Here is a 21020-nt window from a genome sequence, read left to right on the forward strand (position 1 = left end):
GTCACATTGTTTGGTTCATCTGGAAGTGAAAAATGCAGAACAAAGTCTGAAATAATCAATAGCTGCCATTGGAGAGGAGAATAAAAACATCTTCCCTAATTACATTCCCTGTCCCAAACATGAAGGGTGAGGTATTTTTTTTCCTCTGGGTTGGGTGGTGCCCAGAGCACAGAGTTTAGCGCAGCCTGAAGAGAAGATCAGATTTTTTTCTTTTCCTCTTGCTGTATGCAGGCTGTTGCAGCTCCAGAGAACAGTTGTCAGCACAGATTCTGAACTTCCAGATGAGCTTCTTTATGGCCGAGCAGGTTACCTTTATGCCTTGTTGTACTTGAATATGGAAATCGGTCCCGACACTGTGCCGCAGTCTGTTATTAAAGAGGTAGGGGACTTCTGATTCCCAAGGGAAGGTGTGACTCCTATTAATTTCTTCACCTAAAAGGGGACAAGAGGAGTAGATTGGAATGTGGAGCCTAGACGGGACAGGGAATTGCATCTAGAGGCTGGCAGGAAGGAGAGGGAAATTGGGTCGGAGAGTTGGCTTAGGGAAGATCGGGTTGGTTGGGTATGTGGACTAGGTGGGAGAAACAAGATTGAGACAGACCCAGTGGGGTACATGGATGGTAACAGATCCATGGTTGTAGGGAGGGAGGGCAGAAAAGGACAGAGAGACAAGGACTGAGATAGGAAGCCTGAGTGCAGACTGGAACTGACTTGGCAAAGGGAGTGGGGCTAGAGTGGGTAGGGAAGAGAGGACTGGTGAGTAGACACTGTTGCTAGAGGAGGCAGACATAGAATAAAAGAGCAAGTGGTTAGAAATGCTTACATGTTGTTGTTGTGCTTCATTTAAATTTAGAGGTTTATACCATGAGCTGTTTTGCCTCACAGATAAATAATACACTATGGGTTATAGAAATAGGACACATACGTGTGGCTTTATTCTGTGGCACAAAGGTAAATTTGAACACGGTATCGTATTTTTAACTCCTCGCTAGTTTTAAGTGTCACTGTTAAAAGAGAAACAATATTTTCTGAGTAAGTGATAGCTGGACTAATAGAAATGTTTGTTCTCTTTCAACCTCAGGTAGTTGATGTCATTATTGAATCAGGCAAGAACTTCTCAAAGGAGGAACATAAAACCGACCGCTGTCCTCTTTTGTATCAGTGGCACAGGAAGCAGTACATTGGAGCAGCCCATGGTGTGGCTGGGATATACTACATGCTAATGCAGGTAAACTCATGTCCTATGGTAAGGTAGTTCTGTGTGAACTAGTGGTTACAGAATCTGTTTTGCATAAAGCAATAGTCCCTACACTATGGTATTCTATGAACCTTGTTGTGGGCGTCTTTGTGCATGGTTAGTGGTCACCGTTGATTATTACTTCCAGTTGTTGTTATTTTTATCTGTATTCCCATATACAGCTTTGGTCTTTCCATTAGAAATGCACCCCATCCTTTCCTGTTCTGTTGGTGATCTCTCCTATGCTAGCCACTCAGCTGGGTTTACTTTTCACCATCTCGTAAGCTCCAGAAAATTGGTAGTTGATGCACTTTCATCCTGCTGACCTCCAACCTGACTTACATATTTTTCTTTCCCCAAATGTTCTGATACTGCTCAATCTGTTGTCTTGGTGCTACAACTCTGCCTATTATCCTTAACCAGTTTACTTCCATCTATGCTTGTTCTCTTTCTTGCATGCCAGATTCCCTTCCCACCTCCTCTGCTGTGAAACAACTCTAATATGAAGCTGACATTGCTAATAAGTAGCATGTGTCTTATTTTCATTTTTGTGATAAGATCTGGAAATTATTTTTATCCAATGCAGCACAAAGATGGCCACAGGACTGCAAAGTCTTAATCACACCCCTCATATCCAATATTGCTGGCAGTCATTTTTGTGTCTTTAGCTATAGTACATTTCTTATCCAGCCATGCAGGCCACATGCAAGGAATTTGATTTTTCAATCTAAGAATCCTGCTGTGATCTGTTTTGTGCTGCCCTTCATCTCCCCCTTCCCTTCAAGTCATTCTTGCCCAACAATTTCTTCATCTACATTAGCTCCCTCTTTCCCTGTATGCCATCCTGATAGCATCTAATCTCTTAAGAAACCCACAAACTCTTAGCTGTTTGCTTACCATTTCAGGTTGTTAAGAAAAAAGGTTCTGTCCAATATGGTTTGTTGTAGGTGGCAATTACTCTAAATATAAATAACATTGTTTTTTTTTCCATTATGTAAAATTGCTGCTTTTAACAATTACCACAGAACTGTTATTTGAAATGCTATTAGATTATTGCCTTTTCATTTTACCTTTAAACATCATGAGTCACTCAGCTGAGTCACTTATTGCCAGAGGAACAAGATATGAGGGTATCTTTCTGGCATTTGAAGCATGGTTTTGGCAAGGAATTCAAAATGTGTGTGTAGGTATATATGTATAGCTAGACGGATAGTGGGTGTATATTTAATAACTTTTAATAATAAGTAAATAGTATTTATTATGTATAATCAAATAAATCTAAATACTATCTGCCTTGTGTGTACATTCTGCCTGTGCTTTGAGGATCTCTAACCACTTCAGAGACACTTGCACAACACTTTTGTGGGGTTGGCAAACATCATTGTACCTACTTACAGTTGGAAAAAGTAAGGCACTGCAGCGCTAAATATCCATACTGGATCTGGTATTCCATACTGGATCTGGTATTGGCAACAGGGGATGACATGATAGGGGACCTCCAGATCGGTAGCCATTTGGGAGACAGTGATCACCTAATAATAGAATTCAATATAAGACGTCGAGTGGGTAAGGTAACTAGTAGGGTGAAAGTGCTAGACTTTAGGAAAGCTGATCTCAATGCACTCAGGCGATTAGTCAAGGACGCACTGCAGAGTAGGAGTTTTGAAGGGATGGGAGCCCAAGAAGGGTGGCTGTGCCTTAAGGAAACGATCCTTCGGGCACAAAGCAAGACGATCCCCGAGCGAGGCAAAAAAGGGAAAGGGGCCAGGAGGCTTCCTTGGCTGACCAGAGAAATCCAGGGCAGCCTAAGGGCCAAAAGGGGAGCACATAAAAAGTGGAAACAGGGTGAGATCACTAAAGATGAATATACCTCCTCTGCTCGTGCTTGTAGGGAGGCAGTTAGGCGGGCCAAAGCTACCATGGAGCTGAGGATGGCAACCCAAGTAAAAGACAACAAGAAATTGTTTTTTAGATATATAGGGAGTAAAAGGAAGGCCCAGGGAGGAATAGGACCCCTGCTAAATGGGCAGAAACAATTGGTGACAGATAGGGGGGACAAGGCTGAACTCCTCAACGAGTTCTTTGCCTCAGTGTTCCTAAGTGAGGGACATGACAAGTCTCTCACTGGGGTTGTAGAGAGGCAGCAGCAAGGCGCCAGACTGCCATGCGTAGACCCTGAGATGGTGCAGAGTCACTTGGAAGAACTGGATGCCTTTAAGTCGGCAGTCCCGGATGAGCTCCATCCGAGAGTGCTGAAGGCACTGGCCGACGTCATTGCAGAGCCACTGGCGGGAATATTCGAACGCTCGTGGCGCACGGGCCAAGTCCTGGAGGACTGGAAAAGGGCTAACGTGGTCCCCATTTTCAAAAAGGGGAGGAAGGAGGACCCGGGCAACTATAGGCCAGTCAGTCTCACCTCCATCCTTGGTAAAGACTTTGAAAAAATTATCAAGGCTCACATTTGTGAGAGTCCAGCAGGGCAAATTATGCTGAGAGGAAACCAGCACGGGTTTGTGGCGGACAGATCATGCCTGACCAATCTAGTCTCTTTCTATGACCAGGTTACGAAACGCCTGGACATAGGAGGAGGGGTGGATGTCGTATACTTAGACTTCAGGAAGGCCTTCGATACGGTATCCCACCCCATACTGGTGAACAAGTTAAGAGGCTGTGATGTGGATGACTACACAGTCCGGTGGGTGGCGAATTGGCTAGAGGGTCGCACCCAAAGAGTCGTGGTGGATGGGTCGGTCTCGACCTGGAAGGGTGTGGGCAGTGGGGTCCCGCAGGGCTCGGTCCTTGGACCGATACTCTTTAATGTCTTCATCAGTGACTTGGACGAGGGAGTCAAATGTACCCTGTCCAAGTTTGCAGATGACACAAAGCTATGGGGAGATGTGGACACGCCGGAGGGCAGGGAACAGCTGCAGGCAGACCTGGATAGGTTGGACAAATGGGCAGAAAACAACAGGATGCAGTTCAACAAGGAGAAATGCAAAGTGCTGCACCTAGGGAGGAAAAATGTCCAGCACACCTACAGCCTAGGGAATGACCTGCTGGGTGGCACAGAGGTGGAAAGGGATCTTGGAGTCCTAGTGGACTCCAAGATGAACATGAGCCGGCAGTGTGACGAAGCCATCAGAAAAGCCAATGGCACTTTATCGTGCATCAGCAGATGCATGACGAATAGGTCCAAGGAGGTGATACTTCTCCTCTATCGGGCGCTGGTCAGACCGCAGTTGGAGTACTGCGTGCAATTCTGGGCGCCACACTTCAAAAAGGATGTGGATAACCTGGAGAGGGTCCAGAGAAGGGCAACTCGGTCAAGGGCCTACAGACCAAGCCCTACGAGGAGAGACTAGAGAAACTGGACCTTTTCAGCCTCCGCAAGAGAAGGTTGAGAGGCGACCTTGTGGCTGCCTATAAGTTCATCACGGGGGCACAGAAGGGATTTGGTGAGTATTTATTCACCAAGGCGCCCCCGGGGGTTACAAGAAACAATGGCCACAAGCTAGCAGAGAGCAGATTTAGATTGGACATTAGGAAGAACTTCTTCATAGTTCGAGTGGCCAAGGTCTGGAACGGGCTCCCAAGGGTGGTGGTGCTCTCCCCTACCCTGGGGGTCTTCAAGAGGAGGTTAGATGAGTATCTAGCTGGGGTCATCTAGACCCAGCACTCTTTCCTGCTTATGCAGGGGGTCGGACTCAATGATCTATTGAGGTCCCTTCCGACCCTAACATCTATGAATTTATGAATCTATGAATCCTTGTCAGCAAGTTGGTGGCAGATCTGAAATATTTAACTAGGAATTTCGCATGCCAGTCTCCTGTTCCTAGCAAAGAGGCAAAAACCGTTGCTTTCATTCTTGGGTTGTTAGTAAACAAATGCCTCCAGTAACTTATTATATGTTTTGCAGTAGTGTCTATGAGTCCCAGTTATGGACCCCCATTCTGCTATGCTCTGTATAAACACATAGCAAAATGACAGTCCCTGCACTAAAGAGACAAGTCTAAATATAGGAGGAAAGAAATGAGATGGATACAAATGGGGAGAGTACAACAAAACACTGTTGGTCAGCATATAGATCAGTGTAGAGCTGCCTGCCCATTTTCAAGGTCTTTTCGAACATCGTGGCAAAGGCAAAATGTTTTAACATTACCTCAGTAGACTTGTTTGCAATGGGGAAAGAGTATAAGAATTCCTTTTCCTTTGTTTCTTTGATAAGGACAATAATTCTCTGCATCGACGCATTATCACAATTTCAGTAGAACAAAATTCTATAGTAAAAATTGTCTTGATTGTTGTTATTTACTTTAAAAAAAAATCAACTTAAAACAGAACCTGATTGTCCCCAGACCTGAACAGAAGCCCAAGGTGGGGAAGAAAATCTAAACAGATTAGCCTTTCCCTTCTTATTATCTCCCTTCCTGAGGAATGGACAGGACTGCACTCCAAAAGCTCAAGGACAAAGCATGGTGGCCTCAGTGAAATGGTGGTCCTGTGACCATATGCCCCCATGAAAAACTATGGCTAGCATAGTTAAGGCACCTCATCTATATCTGCTCTGTCTTCTACTGTAGGACAGTCTGACCCTCAGATTCTAGAACTTTTCAGTGACACCGCAGAGCCACATACAGATCTGTTGGTGAACCACTGGCTACTCCCAAAAGTTTCTGTCCTCTCCTGTAGTAAGGGTGGAATGGTGTTGTAGCTGTGATGGTCCAAGACATACTCAAGGTTACCAAAAAAAATCATCCTAGCCTCTTGCATATGTTTTCACCTGGGATCTCAGCAAACAGAATGGATCCCTTTATGGGAGTATTGGTGATCAGTGGTTTAAAGATGTCATGTTTAAAGATGTAAATTCATTTTAGTGGTGTCTTTGCCTTGCAGATACGTAAAGGCCTCTTATTTCCTTGTAGGAATCTGAATTGCAGCAGGCACTTGGTAATTAAATGCAGATTGGCTAACGCACCGAAACAACATTCAACACAAAAAATGGTTCTGTTTCTGTCACTGATTTAATGATTGGATAATATGGGTTTTGATCACAGAGCTGCTCTTTTGTTTGTTGGAAATTTTAAAATTCACGGAGACTGGGAAAAGAATAGACAGCTGTGCTATGAAAAATAGCACGTTAAGGGGCTAGGAGAGGAAATGAAAATTGAAAAACAACCGCAAACTATATTCACCCGAACCACTAGGCTTAATCAGTATGTAGACTTCACTTAGAAGGGCACAGCAGACAGTGGATGTATTCCCTGATATATATACACACGTCATCTTAACACTATTAGTGGAAGTATGGTCCTGAGAGTACAATAATTTTGAAGTTGTTTGAGTACCTAAAGGCATAGAAAGGCATTTCATAAATTTGAAGTGGAGACCTTTTCTGTATTTATAGCATGATGCTGTTTTTCCCAAATGCCCTTCCAGTGGCTCTGTCAGGTCCTGGTTCTTGATTTAGATAATTTCTTCAAATCTCTATAGTTTTAGGACATGTTATTTATGATGGAACTGTTAACCCTCATAAGCATTTAGAAAGAAAGGTTATTGGCTACCACTCATTCCTGGTAAGTCCCCTCCAGGAGTATCTCATCCATCAGGAAATGTGCCAGGTTTATATTCTGCAGGGCTTGGCTATTTATTTTAAAACCATATTAGCTAAATATTGTAATAAGTGCATGCTATAAACAACCAAACCGTAAAGCCATCTTATTTCTCTCAAGTGTTTCCTTTGATTTTAAGGCATAGAGGGCTGGGAATCTTGGAACTTGTGTTCTGTTCTCAGTTCTGCCATTAGGCTTCCTGGATCAGCTTGGGTGAGTCAACTAACTAGTGTGTGCCACAATTTTCCATCTGTAACTGGGCATAATAATGCTTTTCTTAAGGGTTTTGTGAAGGTAAATTCATGAGTGTTTCTTAAGAATGTAAAAATACATCTACAGAAGGTTGTATGTAGGAGTATTGGGGTCTGTAAAAGAAAAAAGTGAAGAAATCATTAAACAGTGTTTTTAATGTAAGATTATTGTTATCTTGTTTTTAGCCAGTTGCAAATGTGGATCAGGATACCCTGACGGAGCTGGTGAAACCAAGCATTGACTATGTGCGTCATAAAAAATTCAGATCTGGGAATTACCCATCGTCGTTAAGCAATGAAACAGACAGGCTTGTCCACTGGTGCCACGGTGCCCCAGGAGTCATCCACATGCTTATGCAAGCTTATAAGGCAAGTTGTTCTCACCTGTGTCTACGCATGCACACACCTGTGGCCACACAAGGAAGTTTGATCTTATTGGCCAAGATTTTCAAAGCTAGAAACCTATAGTTGGCACTTAATAAGAGGCCACAGAGGTATCTTAACACAAGTGCTGAGCAAAAGAAGCAGCTTCCACAGAGCTTAATAGTATCTGCTGAACTTCTAGGAAATTGGGCCATTCCTAGTTTAGGAGTCCAGTATTATGATATTAGTTCTGAAGATCTTGGTCTATCATTTTTGCCTTATTCAGAATGTTAAAGGTACCTTTGGTTTTAAAACCAGTCTTTCTTTGTCCTCATGGTCAAGTATCTTAGACTTGCGCTATAAAGATCTAGCACTTGAGAACTTAATACCTTGATGTCAAAACAGATTCCAGATTCCTGCTAAAGGACAAATATAACTCATACGTTATTACAGCCTACTGCTTGTTCCTCTGCATCCTCACTGACTTCATTATCTCTCTTGCATGCTAGAGTGCTGACTGGCATGATACTTAAAAGCATGCAGTTTAATTATATGTATGCAGGTTGATTCTTGTCTTGACAAGTCTTCTTGGCAGGTTCTCTGGTCAGTCTCCAAGTGGGTTGATGAAAAGCAGTCATAGTTATCAGAATAACTGCTTGCACTGCTACCTGTGGGCACTTTTACACACGCTCCCAGGGTGAGGTGGGGGAGGCAGTGCTTTAATTAAAGCAGCTCTGAGAACCACTCTAAAGCGCTACCATGTCTCCCTGTGCTTAAAAATGGAGGCGGGGATGCTTTAACTAAAGCTCATTCAACAAGCTTTAATTCAAGTGACTCCACTGCCATTTTTAGGCACGGGGACACTGATACACGAGATGCAGGAGGCTGCAGGAGTGCAGCAATTGCTATGCTACAGCAGACTCAGTTAATTGGGTCTGATGTGACACGGTGGAATTCCAGTGCAGCAGAGCAGCCTCCGTGCTCGTGTATAGGCGCCCTGTAATTTGAGCTGTGAACATCCTACAACACTGCTGAATGCAACAGCAGCCACAGCAGTGTTTGCTTTGGAATGAGGGATGGATTTACCTTGGACAAGGCCATGCCTGACCAACCTTTTATGACGAGATGACTGGCTTGTGGATGTGGACAAACCAGTGGATGTGATATACCTTGATTTTAGCAAGGCTTGTGATACAGTCTCCTACAACATTCTCACAAGCAAGCCAAGAAGTACAGGTTGGATGAATGGACCGTAAGGTGGATAAAAAAAATGCCTGGATCATCAGGCTCAAAGGTATCAATGGCTTGATGTGTAGTTGGCAACTGGTTTTGTTCAGTATCGTCATCAGTGACCTTGAAGATGGTGCAGAGTGCATCCTCAGCAAGTTTGCAGATGACACGAAGCTGGGGGGAGTAATAGCTGTGTTGGAAGATAGAGCTAGGATTCCGAGGGCCCATCTACATGTTCATTAATGCACTTTTGCTAGTGCAGGTTAAATTTAGTGCCTCCATTGTGAGGTACTGGAAAAAGGCATATTATCCTATTTTAATGCACATTAATAAAAGTGCATGTTTTTTGTGATGCTTTAATGTGCCTTTAAATAGGCTAATGCACATTAAAGCCCATGTATAGATGATCCCAGAGAGACCCAGATAAATGGGAAGATTAGCCCAAAAGAAATCATGGTGTTTTCAATAAGGAGCAAGTGCAAAGTCCTGCACTTAGGATAGAACAATCCTGGGCACCAGTACAGGATGGGGACCAACTGGCTAAGTAGCAGCTCTACAGAAAAAGACTTGGGGGTTACAGTGCACAATAAACTAAATATGAGCCAACAGTGTGCCATTGTTGCGAAGGTGGCTAATGGCATACTGAGCTGCATTGTTAGCGGCACTGCGAGCAGATCAAGGGAAGTGATTCTTCCCCTCCATTCAGTGCTGGTGAGACCACATCTGGAGTACAGTGTCCAGTTTTGGGCCCCCCACTACAGAAAGCACATGAACAAACGAGTGAGTCCATCCAGCAAAGGGCAATGAAAATGGTTGGGGGCTGGGGCACGTGAGGAGAAGCTGAGGGAACTGGGCTTATTTAGTCTGGAGAAGAGAAGATTGAAAGAGGATTGAATAGCAGCCTTCATTACCTGAAGGGGGCAGTTGCCAAAGAGGACGGAGCTAGACTGTTCTCAGTGATGGCAAATGACAGGATAAGGAGCAATGGTCTCAAGTTGCAGCAAGGGAAGTTTAGGTTAGATATTAGGGAAAACATTCTTACTAGGAGGGTAGTAAAACACTGGAACAAGTTTTTGGTTGTGGAGTGTTTAAGGCCTGGCTAGACAAAGCCCTGGCTGGGATGATCTAGTTGGGGATGGCCCTGCTTTGAGCAGGGGGTTGGATTAGTTGGCCTCCCAAGGTCCCTTCCAACCCTAATTTTCTATGATTCTAGATATTGCAGAAATCCATTTTTCCTTTCCTGACATGATGCTTTCTCAGCGCAAAATGCTGCATATTTTCAGGAGCTGAGAGGATAAGAAACACATTTTTTAGCTAATAGTCTCATCTTTGGCCATCTTATCCTTTTTAGGTTGGTCAGGTCACATACACAGCTTCTTTCTGTCCTTCAGTCTGCCTTCTAAAGGAGCAGGTTACAAAGTAATCAAAGAGATTGTCAACAGCACAACCTGTTCCATAGCACACGGTAACAGGAACTCTGAGCCATCCGTCTGCTTAGAAAATGGAATCGTCATCATGCTTACATCCTATGTCCTTCAGATAATGAGAGAGACTCTTTATCCCCTTAGGCATGTTTTTACAAAGCACAAGTTTTAAGACTGACACTAACATAGGAGGTATTTCATACATGTCTTAAATTCTGTTTTTTTTCTTGTTGTGAGTGCAGTGGCAAAGGGAGCAGTATGCAGGTTCTTGAGAGCAGAAACCTCCATTTTCTTTTGGCAAAAACAGATTGGTTTCATTCCCTACTTTTCTGCTGAGCTGGGTAGACATCCAAAGGGAGATTGTAGGGACAAGTGTGAAACATAGGTGACTGGTAGGGGGTGCACGTGCCCCCCCTGACTAGGACGGTGCCCCCCCGATGGGGCTGGTGGCGGCATCTGCAGGTGCCCCCCCAAATTCAGGAGCCACCAGTCTCTCATGGTATGAAATTTGATGCTACGCCAAAGGTCAGGCTGGGAGGAATTCTTTTATGGGGCCTTTTGGAGCTACTGAACTAGAAACAATGCTCTTCAGTCAGGGCAATGCTGTGTGCCTCAAAATGTGTGAAGATAGCTAATATTATAGTAGGTAATAGTTCAATGCAAAGCAGTGATCTCTGACAATTTCATTATAGGAGTCTGACTTTGGTCCATCAGAATAGTTGGAACTGAGGCCCCATCTTTGCTGTTTAGGGATTGCCTTTGTCAGGATCCCATGTGTTTCATGCATGTCTTTAACTAGGTCAGCCTTGGGCTTTGTGCTATGCTTTTTGTTTATTTGTGTGAATTTTTGGTTTAATTTTTAAACCAAACATCATAATCCAACCATGATGGTGATTTGGGGGTTAAGCCTGGGAGAGTGATGAATAACTAGATTGAAGGTAATTGATCACATGGATTTTTTTCATTGTGAGTTCAGATGCGTAAAAGTCCTCTAAATTGCTTTTCTACCTGCATAGAAAGGTATGTACAGTCTGGGAGGATATAAAAAGTATTTTCATGATAGAAGGATTGTAAAAAAAACCCAACTACGTAGATAGCTGTGTTCCCCGTATCCATCTTCCCCTCTCTGTTGGTGAGTAGGTTAAATGAATTCAAATGAATGTAAATGATTTCTTGCTCCATAGACCTTTAAAGAGGATAAATACTTGAAGGATGCCATGGAATGTAGTGATGTCATCTGGCAGAGGGGTTTGCTGAGGAAAGGCTATGGAATATGTCATGGGACTGCTGGAAATGGCTACTCCTTCTTATCTCTCTATAACCTAACTCGGGACAAAAAGTACTTCTACCGAGCTTGCAAGGTAAGATACGCTGCATCCCCTTTTCTCTCCATTTCATCCTTGTATGAATTTGTGTAACTAACTACGCAAGTCATATACCCTTTTTGTTCTGTACTACCTGAATGTCTTTTTTTCTTTCTTCCCTAAAATGTTGTCAGTGGTTTTTAGAAGGAAAAAAGGAGTCATGGTGTGAAATACACCTCTTCTCACAATAACTGGCTGGTATTCTGTTCTGTTATAGATACTCCATTGTGCTATTCTGTGCAGGATACAACTGATCTAAACATCTGTTGTGATTATTACTTTGGTTACTTGGCTTCTGACCTCGTGACTGTTTTGGGTTGTGGAGGTTTGAGCTGCCTGGCATTAGGTTTAAACTATAGCAAGTGCTACATGGAGAACTGCTGTGTTCTCACGATAGCTCTGACATTGGCTCCCTTTGCAGTCCTGAATATTCTCCTCATTATGTCTCTGTTTCCCTAATTACACAAGAGTGTTCTGAGCCTTAATTCGTTAATGTTGGAGGACATTAGGTCCTTCTGTTTCCCAGCTGTCTTCATCATTAGCCAGATGCACAGGGGCTGACTATGGGGTCTGATACTATATAGTAGTCAATGGAAGTTTTAAAAATGCCAGTGATCTCTTTGCTTGTATTATTTGATATTTACTGTAGTGCTGCATTGTGATCAGACCCCAGGACTTCTTTATGACTAAGACTTCTCTCATTCATTAGAGAAGTTGTAGATCCAAAGAACTCTAAGCAATACTGATGGTGATTTATAATGTTTGTAGGATTTGCCCACAAGACTGTGACACCACTCAGGCTTTCTTGATCAGGTTCTAAATTCTGTTTACTGATTCTCAGTACTTATATGGTGCTACCATAGTATTGGAGTGCCTCTAAGTCTCTGTTGGAAGTACCTCTGAGCTGCTTACAGAGGTTGAAAGTTGCTCAGAGGTGCCTCCAACACCTCTGAGATGCTGAAATGCTAATGTTATCATAGAGCCTATCAGCCTTAGTCGTGGTCCAGGCCCCCAAGTGCCAGGTGCTGTACAAACTCAAAATAAGTCTATCCCAGAGGCATTGCAATCTAGTTAGAGGCACTCAGACCACGTAGCCCAAGGAAAGAGTTTGAGAGCATACTGGTTAACATGATAGCTCTAGTCCTAGTGCATCAGCAGCTTAACTGTTAAAGTGTCTGGTAGGTGTCATGGCAAAAGGAGAGGTTTTTTTAAAATCAGGGACTGGAAGATTGTTTAGGGATTGTGGGTGCTTATAAGGAGCTCTTTCCAAGTTTAAGTAGCAGGATAAGAGAAGGCACAAAAGGGCTTGCTTAAAAATAATGGTTATGGGATTGTGGGTGCTTCAGGCACTCTTTCCAAGTTTAAGTAGCAGGATGGGACAGGGATAGACAACCCCCAGCATGGGTACCAGAGTATGGCACACGAAGGCATTTTGAAGAGGTGCACCGATACATTGGTCCCATATTAGATTGGCACCGATATAAGGAAAATTGACTGTATCAGCAATCGGCTTTTTTTGGCTGGTGTGGCCAATTAAATGCCCAGTGCATGCGCAGCACAGCACACAGACAGCCAGGAGTGGAGCCCGCCAGGATGGAGAGCAGCCGGGTCCGGCTGGTAAGTCTTTTGTGAGGGAAGGGGCATTGGGGGGATGGGCACAGATTGAGACCCCAGCAGAGAAGGAGGGAGTGGGGCTGGGGGTGGCAGCAGTGCTGGGAGGGGGGCTATGGCAAATTTTGGGGTGGCTGCAGCCCCCCCCATAGTCCCCTCCCAGCACCACCGCCGCCCACCCTAAGTGCAGCCCCGACCTCAACACCACCCCCTCCCCTGGCCAGGAAGAACTCAGTGCCACCCTGGCACCAGCCCGCAACAGCAGCCCATCCTCACCCCACATGCAGATCCAAGGGTACACCCCCCCCCCCAATGCCCTCCCAGGATGCGTGCAGTGGCAGGAGCCTCACCCTGCAGACGAGCCGCTTGTGGCTCCTTCCCCTGCCCTGGCTGTGCAGCCCCAGCCCCACTCCCTCCCTCATCATGGGGGCCTCAATCTGACCCCCCCCATGCCCCTTCTCTCCCCCCTTGCCCCTTTCCCCACAACAGGCTTACCAGCCAGATACTGCTTTCCAGGATGCCTGGCTGCATATCGGATCAGCATTGGCCAATATGGCTCATTAAAATCGGCCATTGGTATTGGTTCAAAAATTCTGTCAGTGCACCCCTAGTATTTTGTTGGCATGTGTGCCTCTGGGCGGACAGCGGGGAAGGGGCCAGGTGTGTGGTGCCACAACAAGGATCGGACCCCTCGCAGTTTCCGCACCATCTGCCCCAGCTCAGCAACATCTTACAAGTCGAGGTTGCAGGTGTTTCTGGCACTCTGCCCAAAAACATCGCCTACCCCTGGGATAGGACAAGGCACAAAAGGGCTTGCTTGAAAATAATGGTTTAGGGATTGTGGGAGCTCTTTCCAAGTTTAAGTAGTAGGTCTGCGCAAAGCAGCAAGTATTTGCTTCAGATTCGGATTTGGCCAATTCAGAGGGACAGTGATTCAATTCAGAGATTCAAATCACTGTCCCGAATCGATTTGGTTGAAATGGATCCGAAGATTCAGAGCTGCTTCGGAGATTCAACCGTAGACTAAACAGGCAGCAGTCCTCACCACGCTGGACACAGCTGCTTCCAGCTGGTAAGTGTTGTGGTGGGCAAAGAAGGGAGGAAAGGGTATGGGGAAGGAAGGGATTGGGGCTGGGGCTGGGGCTGGGGCTGGGACAAGCTGGCCAGCCAGGGCAGGGGGGCGCGGGATGCGGGCACAGCAGCACTGAAAGCGGGGGCTATGCCCTGCCGCCGCTTGCCCAGCCAATGCAGGCACAGCTCACTCTGGCCAGAAGAGGACAAGGGGCAGCAGGGCATAGCCCCCACTCCCAGTGGTGCCGTGCCTGCATCCCACGGCCCTCCCACCCCAGCTTGCCAAGCGGCGGCAGCACCCGCATCCTGTACCCCCTGCCTTGGCTGGGCAAATGGCATCAGCGCCCACCCCCCGTGCCAGCTGGGCGAGCAGCAGCAACGCCCAAATCCCATGCCCCCCGCCCCATGTTGCCAGTGTCCGGCCGACTGGGCAAGCAGCAGCAATGCCTGTATTCTGTGCCCCCCCGCCTCGGCTGGGCAAGCGGCAGCAGGGTGTAGCCCCTGCTTCCAGCGCTGCTGTGCCCGCATCCCGCACCCCCCTGCTCCAGCTGGCCAGCTTGTCCCAGCCCCAGTCCCTCCCGCATCCCACTCACCCCCACCTTGGCTGGGCACTGTGGGATCCGGGTGCTTCCGCTTTTTGCCCAGCTGGGGTGGGGGGGGCACAGGATGTGGGTGCAGCACCACTGGGAGCAGGGGCTATGCACTGCTGCCACTTGCCCCCTTCTGCCCAGAGTCAGCCATACCTGCATCGCACCCCCGGCCCCTAGCACTGCTGTGCCTGCATCCTGCACCCCCCCAGGCAGCTTGTCCCAGCTGGCAGCTTGTTCCAGCCCTAATCCCTCCCTCCCCCCACTCCTTCCCTCCCCGCTCTGCCCTCCACAACAGACTTACCAGCTGGAGGCAGCTGTGTCCAGCATGGTGAGGACTGCTGCCTGTTTAGTTTATGGCCGAATCTTTTCCAAATCGATTCGGAGGCTTCCAATTTGATTCAGGCCTTTTAATTGGTCTCCCAATTTGATTTGGATTTGGAGATTCGGGTCAAATCTCCTCCAGATCGATTTGGCTACCGAATCGGCTACCAAAGCTTCACACAGCCCTATTAAGTAGCAGGATAGGAAAAGTCACAAAAGAGCTTGCTTGAAAATAAGCAGGCAGTGGAAGTGACCCTCCTGTCTGGGCCACAGCTAAGCTTTTTTGATGCTGAATGTGATTTGCTGTCTCAAGTGAGGATGGGCTGTGAAGGGCTTTGAAAGTGAAGGCAAGTAGCTTATGCTTATGCAACACAGAAGAGAGACTTGCTGGAGGAATGTAAATGAAGTGGGGACACTCAAAACAACAGGCTAGGAAGATGATCCTTGGCAGCAGCGTCCTGGATGGGCTTCGCAGCACAAGATTGCATTTGTCAGTGCCAGAGGAAAAGTTACTGCAAGAATTGAGATGTCAGATAAGATCCCAGAGAACATTTTTTTTAGTTATTTGATGGATAGGAAAGGCTGAGACATTATACCAAGAGACAGCCTGGATGTGAAGACCTACGGCAACATCTGAGTCCAGAATACAGGCCTGAGTGACAGGTAACATGATGGGGATGTCCACTATCACTAGAGAAGAGAGGTAGGAAGGACTTGGACAATGTGAAATTTAACATGGTTAGCCATGTTATTAAGTGTGAGCTGACAGATAGACATTCAAAAGGGAGCATTAGAGACAGGCCAAAATTTTTAGTCTCAACAAAAGGAGAAAAGAGGATCTGTGCATGTGGAAGAGGTTATCCAAAGAAGATATAGAGGGGGAAGAGTGAGGATCCCTGGGGGAGCCCCCAGATAAATATGGGGGTACCTGGGTGAGGGAGAATCATAGAGAAGTATCATTTTACAAACAGGAAACTGAGGCAGCGACCTGGGCCGCATCCACTCAAAACTTACATAGCTGGCAGCATCGCTTTCAAACACTGCATTGGGCTGTTTCCCTGCCTGGAAACAGTGAAAGCTGTCACTGATGCTGCACAAATGCAGCTAACTAGCACAACCAGACTGCTCTGTTTGGAGGGGGAGTGCATAGAGCAGCACAGCGTGTTTGAGGGTGCCACGGCTGAGCAAGTGAAACCTGGACACTGCCTTCATCCCTTGTCCAAGGTCACGCAGGAAGGCTGTGTCATAGCAGGATATTAAACTCCCTGTTCCAGGTTAGTACCCTAACCATAGCATCATCCTGCACCACTGTGTAGGATTTTTTTGTTGTATGCCTTTTCTACAGGAGTGAGAAGACACTAGTGTGTGGCACTATTGCCACCCTTTTGTGTTTTGGGAGTCTCCAACATGCTGAAGCAGCCTCCTATGTATTTGGACAAGAGATTTTTTCCACCGTGCTAAGGAAGGGCCTGCTGGCACTTTTCCATAAAGTAACAGCATAGAATAGGGTGTGCAGTGGCAGTGAGTACCTGCGCCTATCTCTGGAGTTAATGACACAGCTTCTGTCAGTCACCATAGCATCTGCTTGCATTGATAGCATAAGGCTGAAGGCAGAGACCTGTCTGCTGTTGCATACACCAATTAGAAGGATTTGGAAGAAAATGGGAATTGGGGTTTTTGGGACAAAGCGAGCCTAAGCTCTTCACCTCCTAGCTTTGCAACTTTTGTTTAGTTATTTACTGAGTGTTTTGTAGCTCACAACAAGCTGTTCTGCTTGCTAGATAAACTCTCTGCGAGTGGAGGGAGGTCCTGTGACCTTCCTCCATCTCACATAGCTAGGAATAAGGAGTTTTTCTCTGAAAATGAAATTGCAAAAACACTTTTAAACAGTTTATGAAGTCAGGACCTACCCATGCACAAATTCATCCTGGGCCAGCTGCTTTCCTGCTGACCATCCCAGCCAGAACACATTTCTTTTTCTCCTGTAAAAAAGTCTATAAGGTGCAAATCTACTCTGCCTTCTGCCTGTATTCTTTGTCATGGGGTGGTTCTGTCTCAAAGAGCAACTCTGAGACCAAATCAGGAATTAAACCAGAAGACAAAGGATATATATTTACCCCTTTCTCCTATTCCTTTTTTTTTTTCCTCTACTTTAGCATATGCCCCCAGAAGTGGCTGTCACTGAGGAGGGAGAGCTGCTTTAAAAAAACAAACCACAACAACAAAATCACTAACTATTAATATGTCTCATACATATAATCTTTTAGGTCCAAGTCTTCTCCCAGTCATACAGATGTGACTCCCCCTGAAGTCAGAATTACAGTATTTATTTTGTAAATGAAGGCAGAACTAGACTTGAATCTATAGAATTTTTCTAAGTGTTAGTGAAGTTTTAGGCTAACTAAATAGATTTCTTTAAATCTAAATTTAAATTTAGTCCATAAGGTGCAATTCTCACCTGTTTTCTGATGGCCTTCAGACTTAGATAGCTAACTATCTTTCTCTGCTCAAAGAAAATAGTCTAGCAAAAATGGAACGGTGGTGACCCCTGCTGCAAAGGAGGAGCTGTCCTCCACAAGTGTGTTCAAAACAAGAGGCAAGTCTGTTTAAACAGGTGCTTTGCACAAATCTTTCAGCTCAAAGCCCCCTTTTTCCTTCAACACTGTAGAAAAGCAACAGTTTATATAATGAAGCCAAGACGGCCCCAGGAATATATGGGGTTCCTGTAGGCCAATTTTGAGGAGCTTGTATGCAGTTGTTGCCATTTAAAATCTTCCCAGGTGCATGTTGCAAGCAGTTAAGGCTAGTGCAGTATTTGTGGCATTGCCTAGACAAAGTATCCCAGCTGCTGTCAAAATACTAATCAAGCATACCTGGAAATGTACAGATTTTAATGGAGACTCCCATTTAATGTGAATCACAGTAAAATGGGGTTAGAAAGGACCTCTGGAAATCATCTAATCCAAGCCCCCACTCAAGGCGGGAGCATCCTAGACAAATCCCAACAACCCAATCTGGAAAATGTAAAACTATTTAAAACAAAGTATTGACAACTGTAATCATCTAATTGTATTTGCAGTGATTTTTTTCCAGAAGGCTCAGGGAGGCCAAAAATAAGACTAATTTAATAGCACTTGAATATTATATAGAACATGATCAAGGGAAGGAAATAGAAATGTGATTAATGGGCAAGAGTCATGACCACAAGGGTACATTAGTGGCAAGAGAGAGAAAGAGCTGCTTTTCTAGCACAGCATCTGTTTGCCCTTGAAACTCACCTGCAAGGGTTTTTCCTGTCTTTCATGGTGTCCAGCATTAAAGGTAAGTAAATACAGTCCCACTAATTAATCTACATCACCACAGTGAGGATTTCAGTTAATTCCCACTTCTAATTCCTGAAAATTAGTTACAGCATTATTAAGAGTAAAACAGGACAGCTTCAATCTTAGATAATGATTCCTATTTTTTGCTGCTTGTCTCATTGTATTTTCTATATATGAAAATGTCTTCATGTAGTGTGGTGTCCAAGTTTGCCTTCTCTAAATATCCATTTAACAGTTATTTTTCCCCATTACTAATTAGTCCCCACTGACTAATTGACCCATATTTTTTTTCCGCTCTGCCCTCTCAGTTTGCAGAGTGGTGTTTAGAGTATGGTGCTCATGGATGTCGTATTCCCGACCGACCTTACTCCCTCTTTGAAGGTAAAGTGATGTTACTACCAGCCATATCGTATCAGGATGAAGTATGATATTGTGGTTGTGGCTCCTGATGGGGATCTGAGAAAGCTGTGATCTCTTCCTCTATGTAAAAAATCTTTTAAAATCTGCACTATACCAACTTCTAGTATAGAAATTCAATAGATTCATCAGGGTCTGGTGAGTTCTCAGCTTTTGGAGTCCTGTATAAAAGTGTGTCTTGGGACAAAAGTCCAGACAGTGGGATGGATGATGGTCCTTCCTCACAGGAATACCATATGGATCATCACAAGTGAGGGGTTGGGTAAGGATGTTGACAGATAAATGTGATTTTTTTTTTATTTTTTTTTTTTGAGCCATGTTGGAAAACTTGCCCATCAGAACTAAGCCCTGACAAATACAAGGCTAATGTTCCCTTCCTTGAGCCCTAACAACATCCAAATTCCCCCAAAAGCTAGAGAGAGGGGAAAAAATGCCGTTTGGCAATTAAAGGCTTTTCAGTTATTCCCCAGATACATTTCAGAGGGTGCTTTCCTGCCATCTCCTTAATTCTTACATAAACTGAAACAGAACCATAGTCTTAAACCTGAGATGGTTTTAAACTAGCTTCTCAGTTTCATTTTTAAACTGAGTCTAGTGCGCCATCTAGCATAAATGTGTGAAATTACAGGACTTAATGCAGTTTTTCTCAGTCACTGGTAAGATAAACCAAGGACGTTCAAAAGATGAGAAACCTGTTGAGAACAGGAAGCAGCAGCTTCGTCCTTTTTGACTGCTTAGGGGTATATGGTGACCTGCAAGAACCTCTTTTTAAAATGGAAGTGACAGTTTGGGAGAGACTGACAGCTCTTGAGGCTCACATTTTAGATGATTATTAATAATCAAATTTTGCAAAATCTAATGGTTCAAAATTGTCCCCTTACAAACATGCACGAGCATTTTCACTCAGTGAGAGTTTTAACCTAAACATGCTTGGATAAAACTGGGCCCTAGTACCTTTTGAAACAGTTGTGCTCATCCTTGTGGGGCCAGGTCCAGCGCAGGGTCGGTGTGCCTGACCTGGCCACACACCAGCCTGACCCCATTGTGCTGGGCCATGCTGGGATCTCCACGAATCTGGAAACTTGCTGCTCCTCTGCTGCCAGATTGTCAGACCCATGGGGATGGATGACACTGCTCCGTGGGACAGATCTTTAGCACCACTGCTTTAAGATATTATCATCTTTCAAATCAGAGGCCTATTTAGGAAAGCTTTCCTACTTTGAATGAGCAGTATAAAAGCTGGCGAACTTGATTGGGAGAGAGCTGGGTTCTTTGCAGTCTTTTAAACATCCTCTCTCATTAAAACACTGCAGCAGCCCCTGCCTTACATTGCTTATCTAAAAGAGATAAAGAAAAGCCTTATTTAAAAAAAAAAAATCAAGTTCAACATGCAGGAAGTAATTGTTTTGGAAAGCAATCCTTGTTACCTTGTTAAACTGCAAAATAACCATTCCTACAGTGCTATATACCACCAGTGGGAGAAATCAGTTGGAAAACATTACAGGTATCTTTGCAGAATATCAATACTTACTCTAAATTGATATGACTTTACCACTTTTGATGTTGAAATTGCCTTTGTATTGTGTGTCTTGCATGACAGCTAACACACAAGAGCCTTTCTTTTTTGAGGCATGTGCATGCAGCTTCTGCATACATGTGTACATGCATACTAGGGCTGTGTGATATTTTGACGAGTGTTTAATTTCAAAGCTGTTTTGATGCACTTTGAGCTCGAAACGGTGAAATCGAAACTAAACAAAAGGCTTCAAAAAGGGGTTGAAATGAAATGAGGGCACTCAAACTGTTTTGAAAGCTTTTGAGTTTTGAAGCAGCCCGGTGGCAGGAGGCGGGGCAGAGCCAGAGCTGCATGCTGAGCGGCTCTGCCAGCCTTACGGAGCTCAGCCAGGCAGCGGGATAGCCAGTGGCAGAGCCGCTCTGAGTGCAGCCCTGGCCAGTGGCTCTCCTCCACCTCGTGCTGCCAGGCTCAGCTCCGTGGGGTTGCAAAACCTCCTGATGCCAGGCTGTGCTTGCCAGGGCCATGCTCCGAGTGTCTCCACCACTGGCTATCCCGCTGCCTCCTGCCACTGGGCACAGCTCCATGGGGCTGGCAGAGCCGGTCAGAGTGCAGCCCTGGCAAGCACAGCATGGCGGCTGGAGGCTCCTCAGCCCCACGGAGCTGAGCCTGGTGGAGAACCAGTGGCGGAGCCGC

At 45.3% G+C, this 21020-nt stretch overlaps 1 protein-coding gene across 1 annotated transcript in view; it reads left to right on the forward strand.

Annotated features, from left to right (window-relative positions):
• The window catches only part of LANCL2 (LanC like glutathione S-transferase 2), a 44630-nt gene that overhangs the window by 18441 nt on the left and 5169 nt on the right, over positions 1-21020 (forward strand). The window contains exons 4-8 of the mRNA XM_006275620.4: positions 232-379; positions 1082-1228; positions 7284-7466; positions 11299-11475; positions 18703-18775. Of these exons, the coding sequence (XP_006275682.3) occupies positions 232-379; positions 1082-1228; positions 7284-7466; positions 11299-11475; positions 18703-18775 (728 nt within the window). The remainder of the gene's footprint in view (positions 1-231; positions 380-1081; positions 1229-7283; positions 7467-11298; positions 11476-18702; positions 18776-21020) is intronic.

Source organism: Alligator mississippiensis, chromosome 5 (genome assembly GCF_030867095.1).
Source record: "Alligator mississippiensis isolate rAllMis1 chromosome 5, rAllMis1, whole genome shotgun sequence".
NCBI lineage: Eukaryota > Metazoa > Chordata > Crocodylia > Alligatoridae > Alligator > Alligator mississippiensis.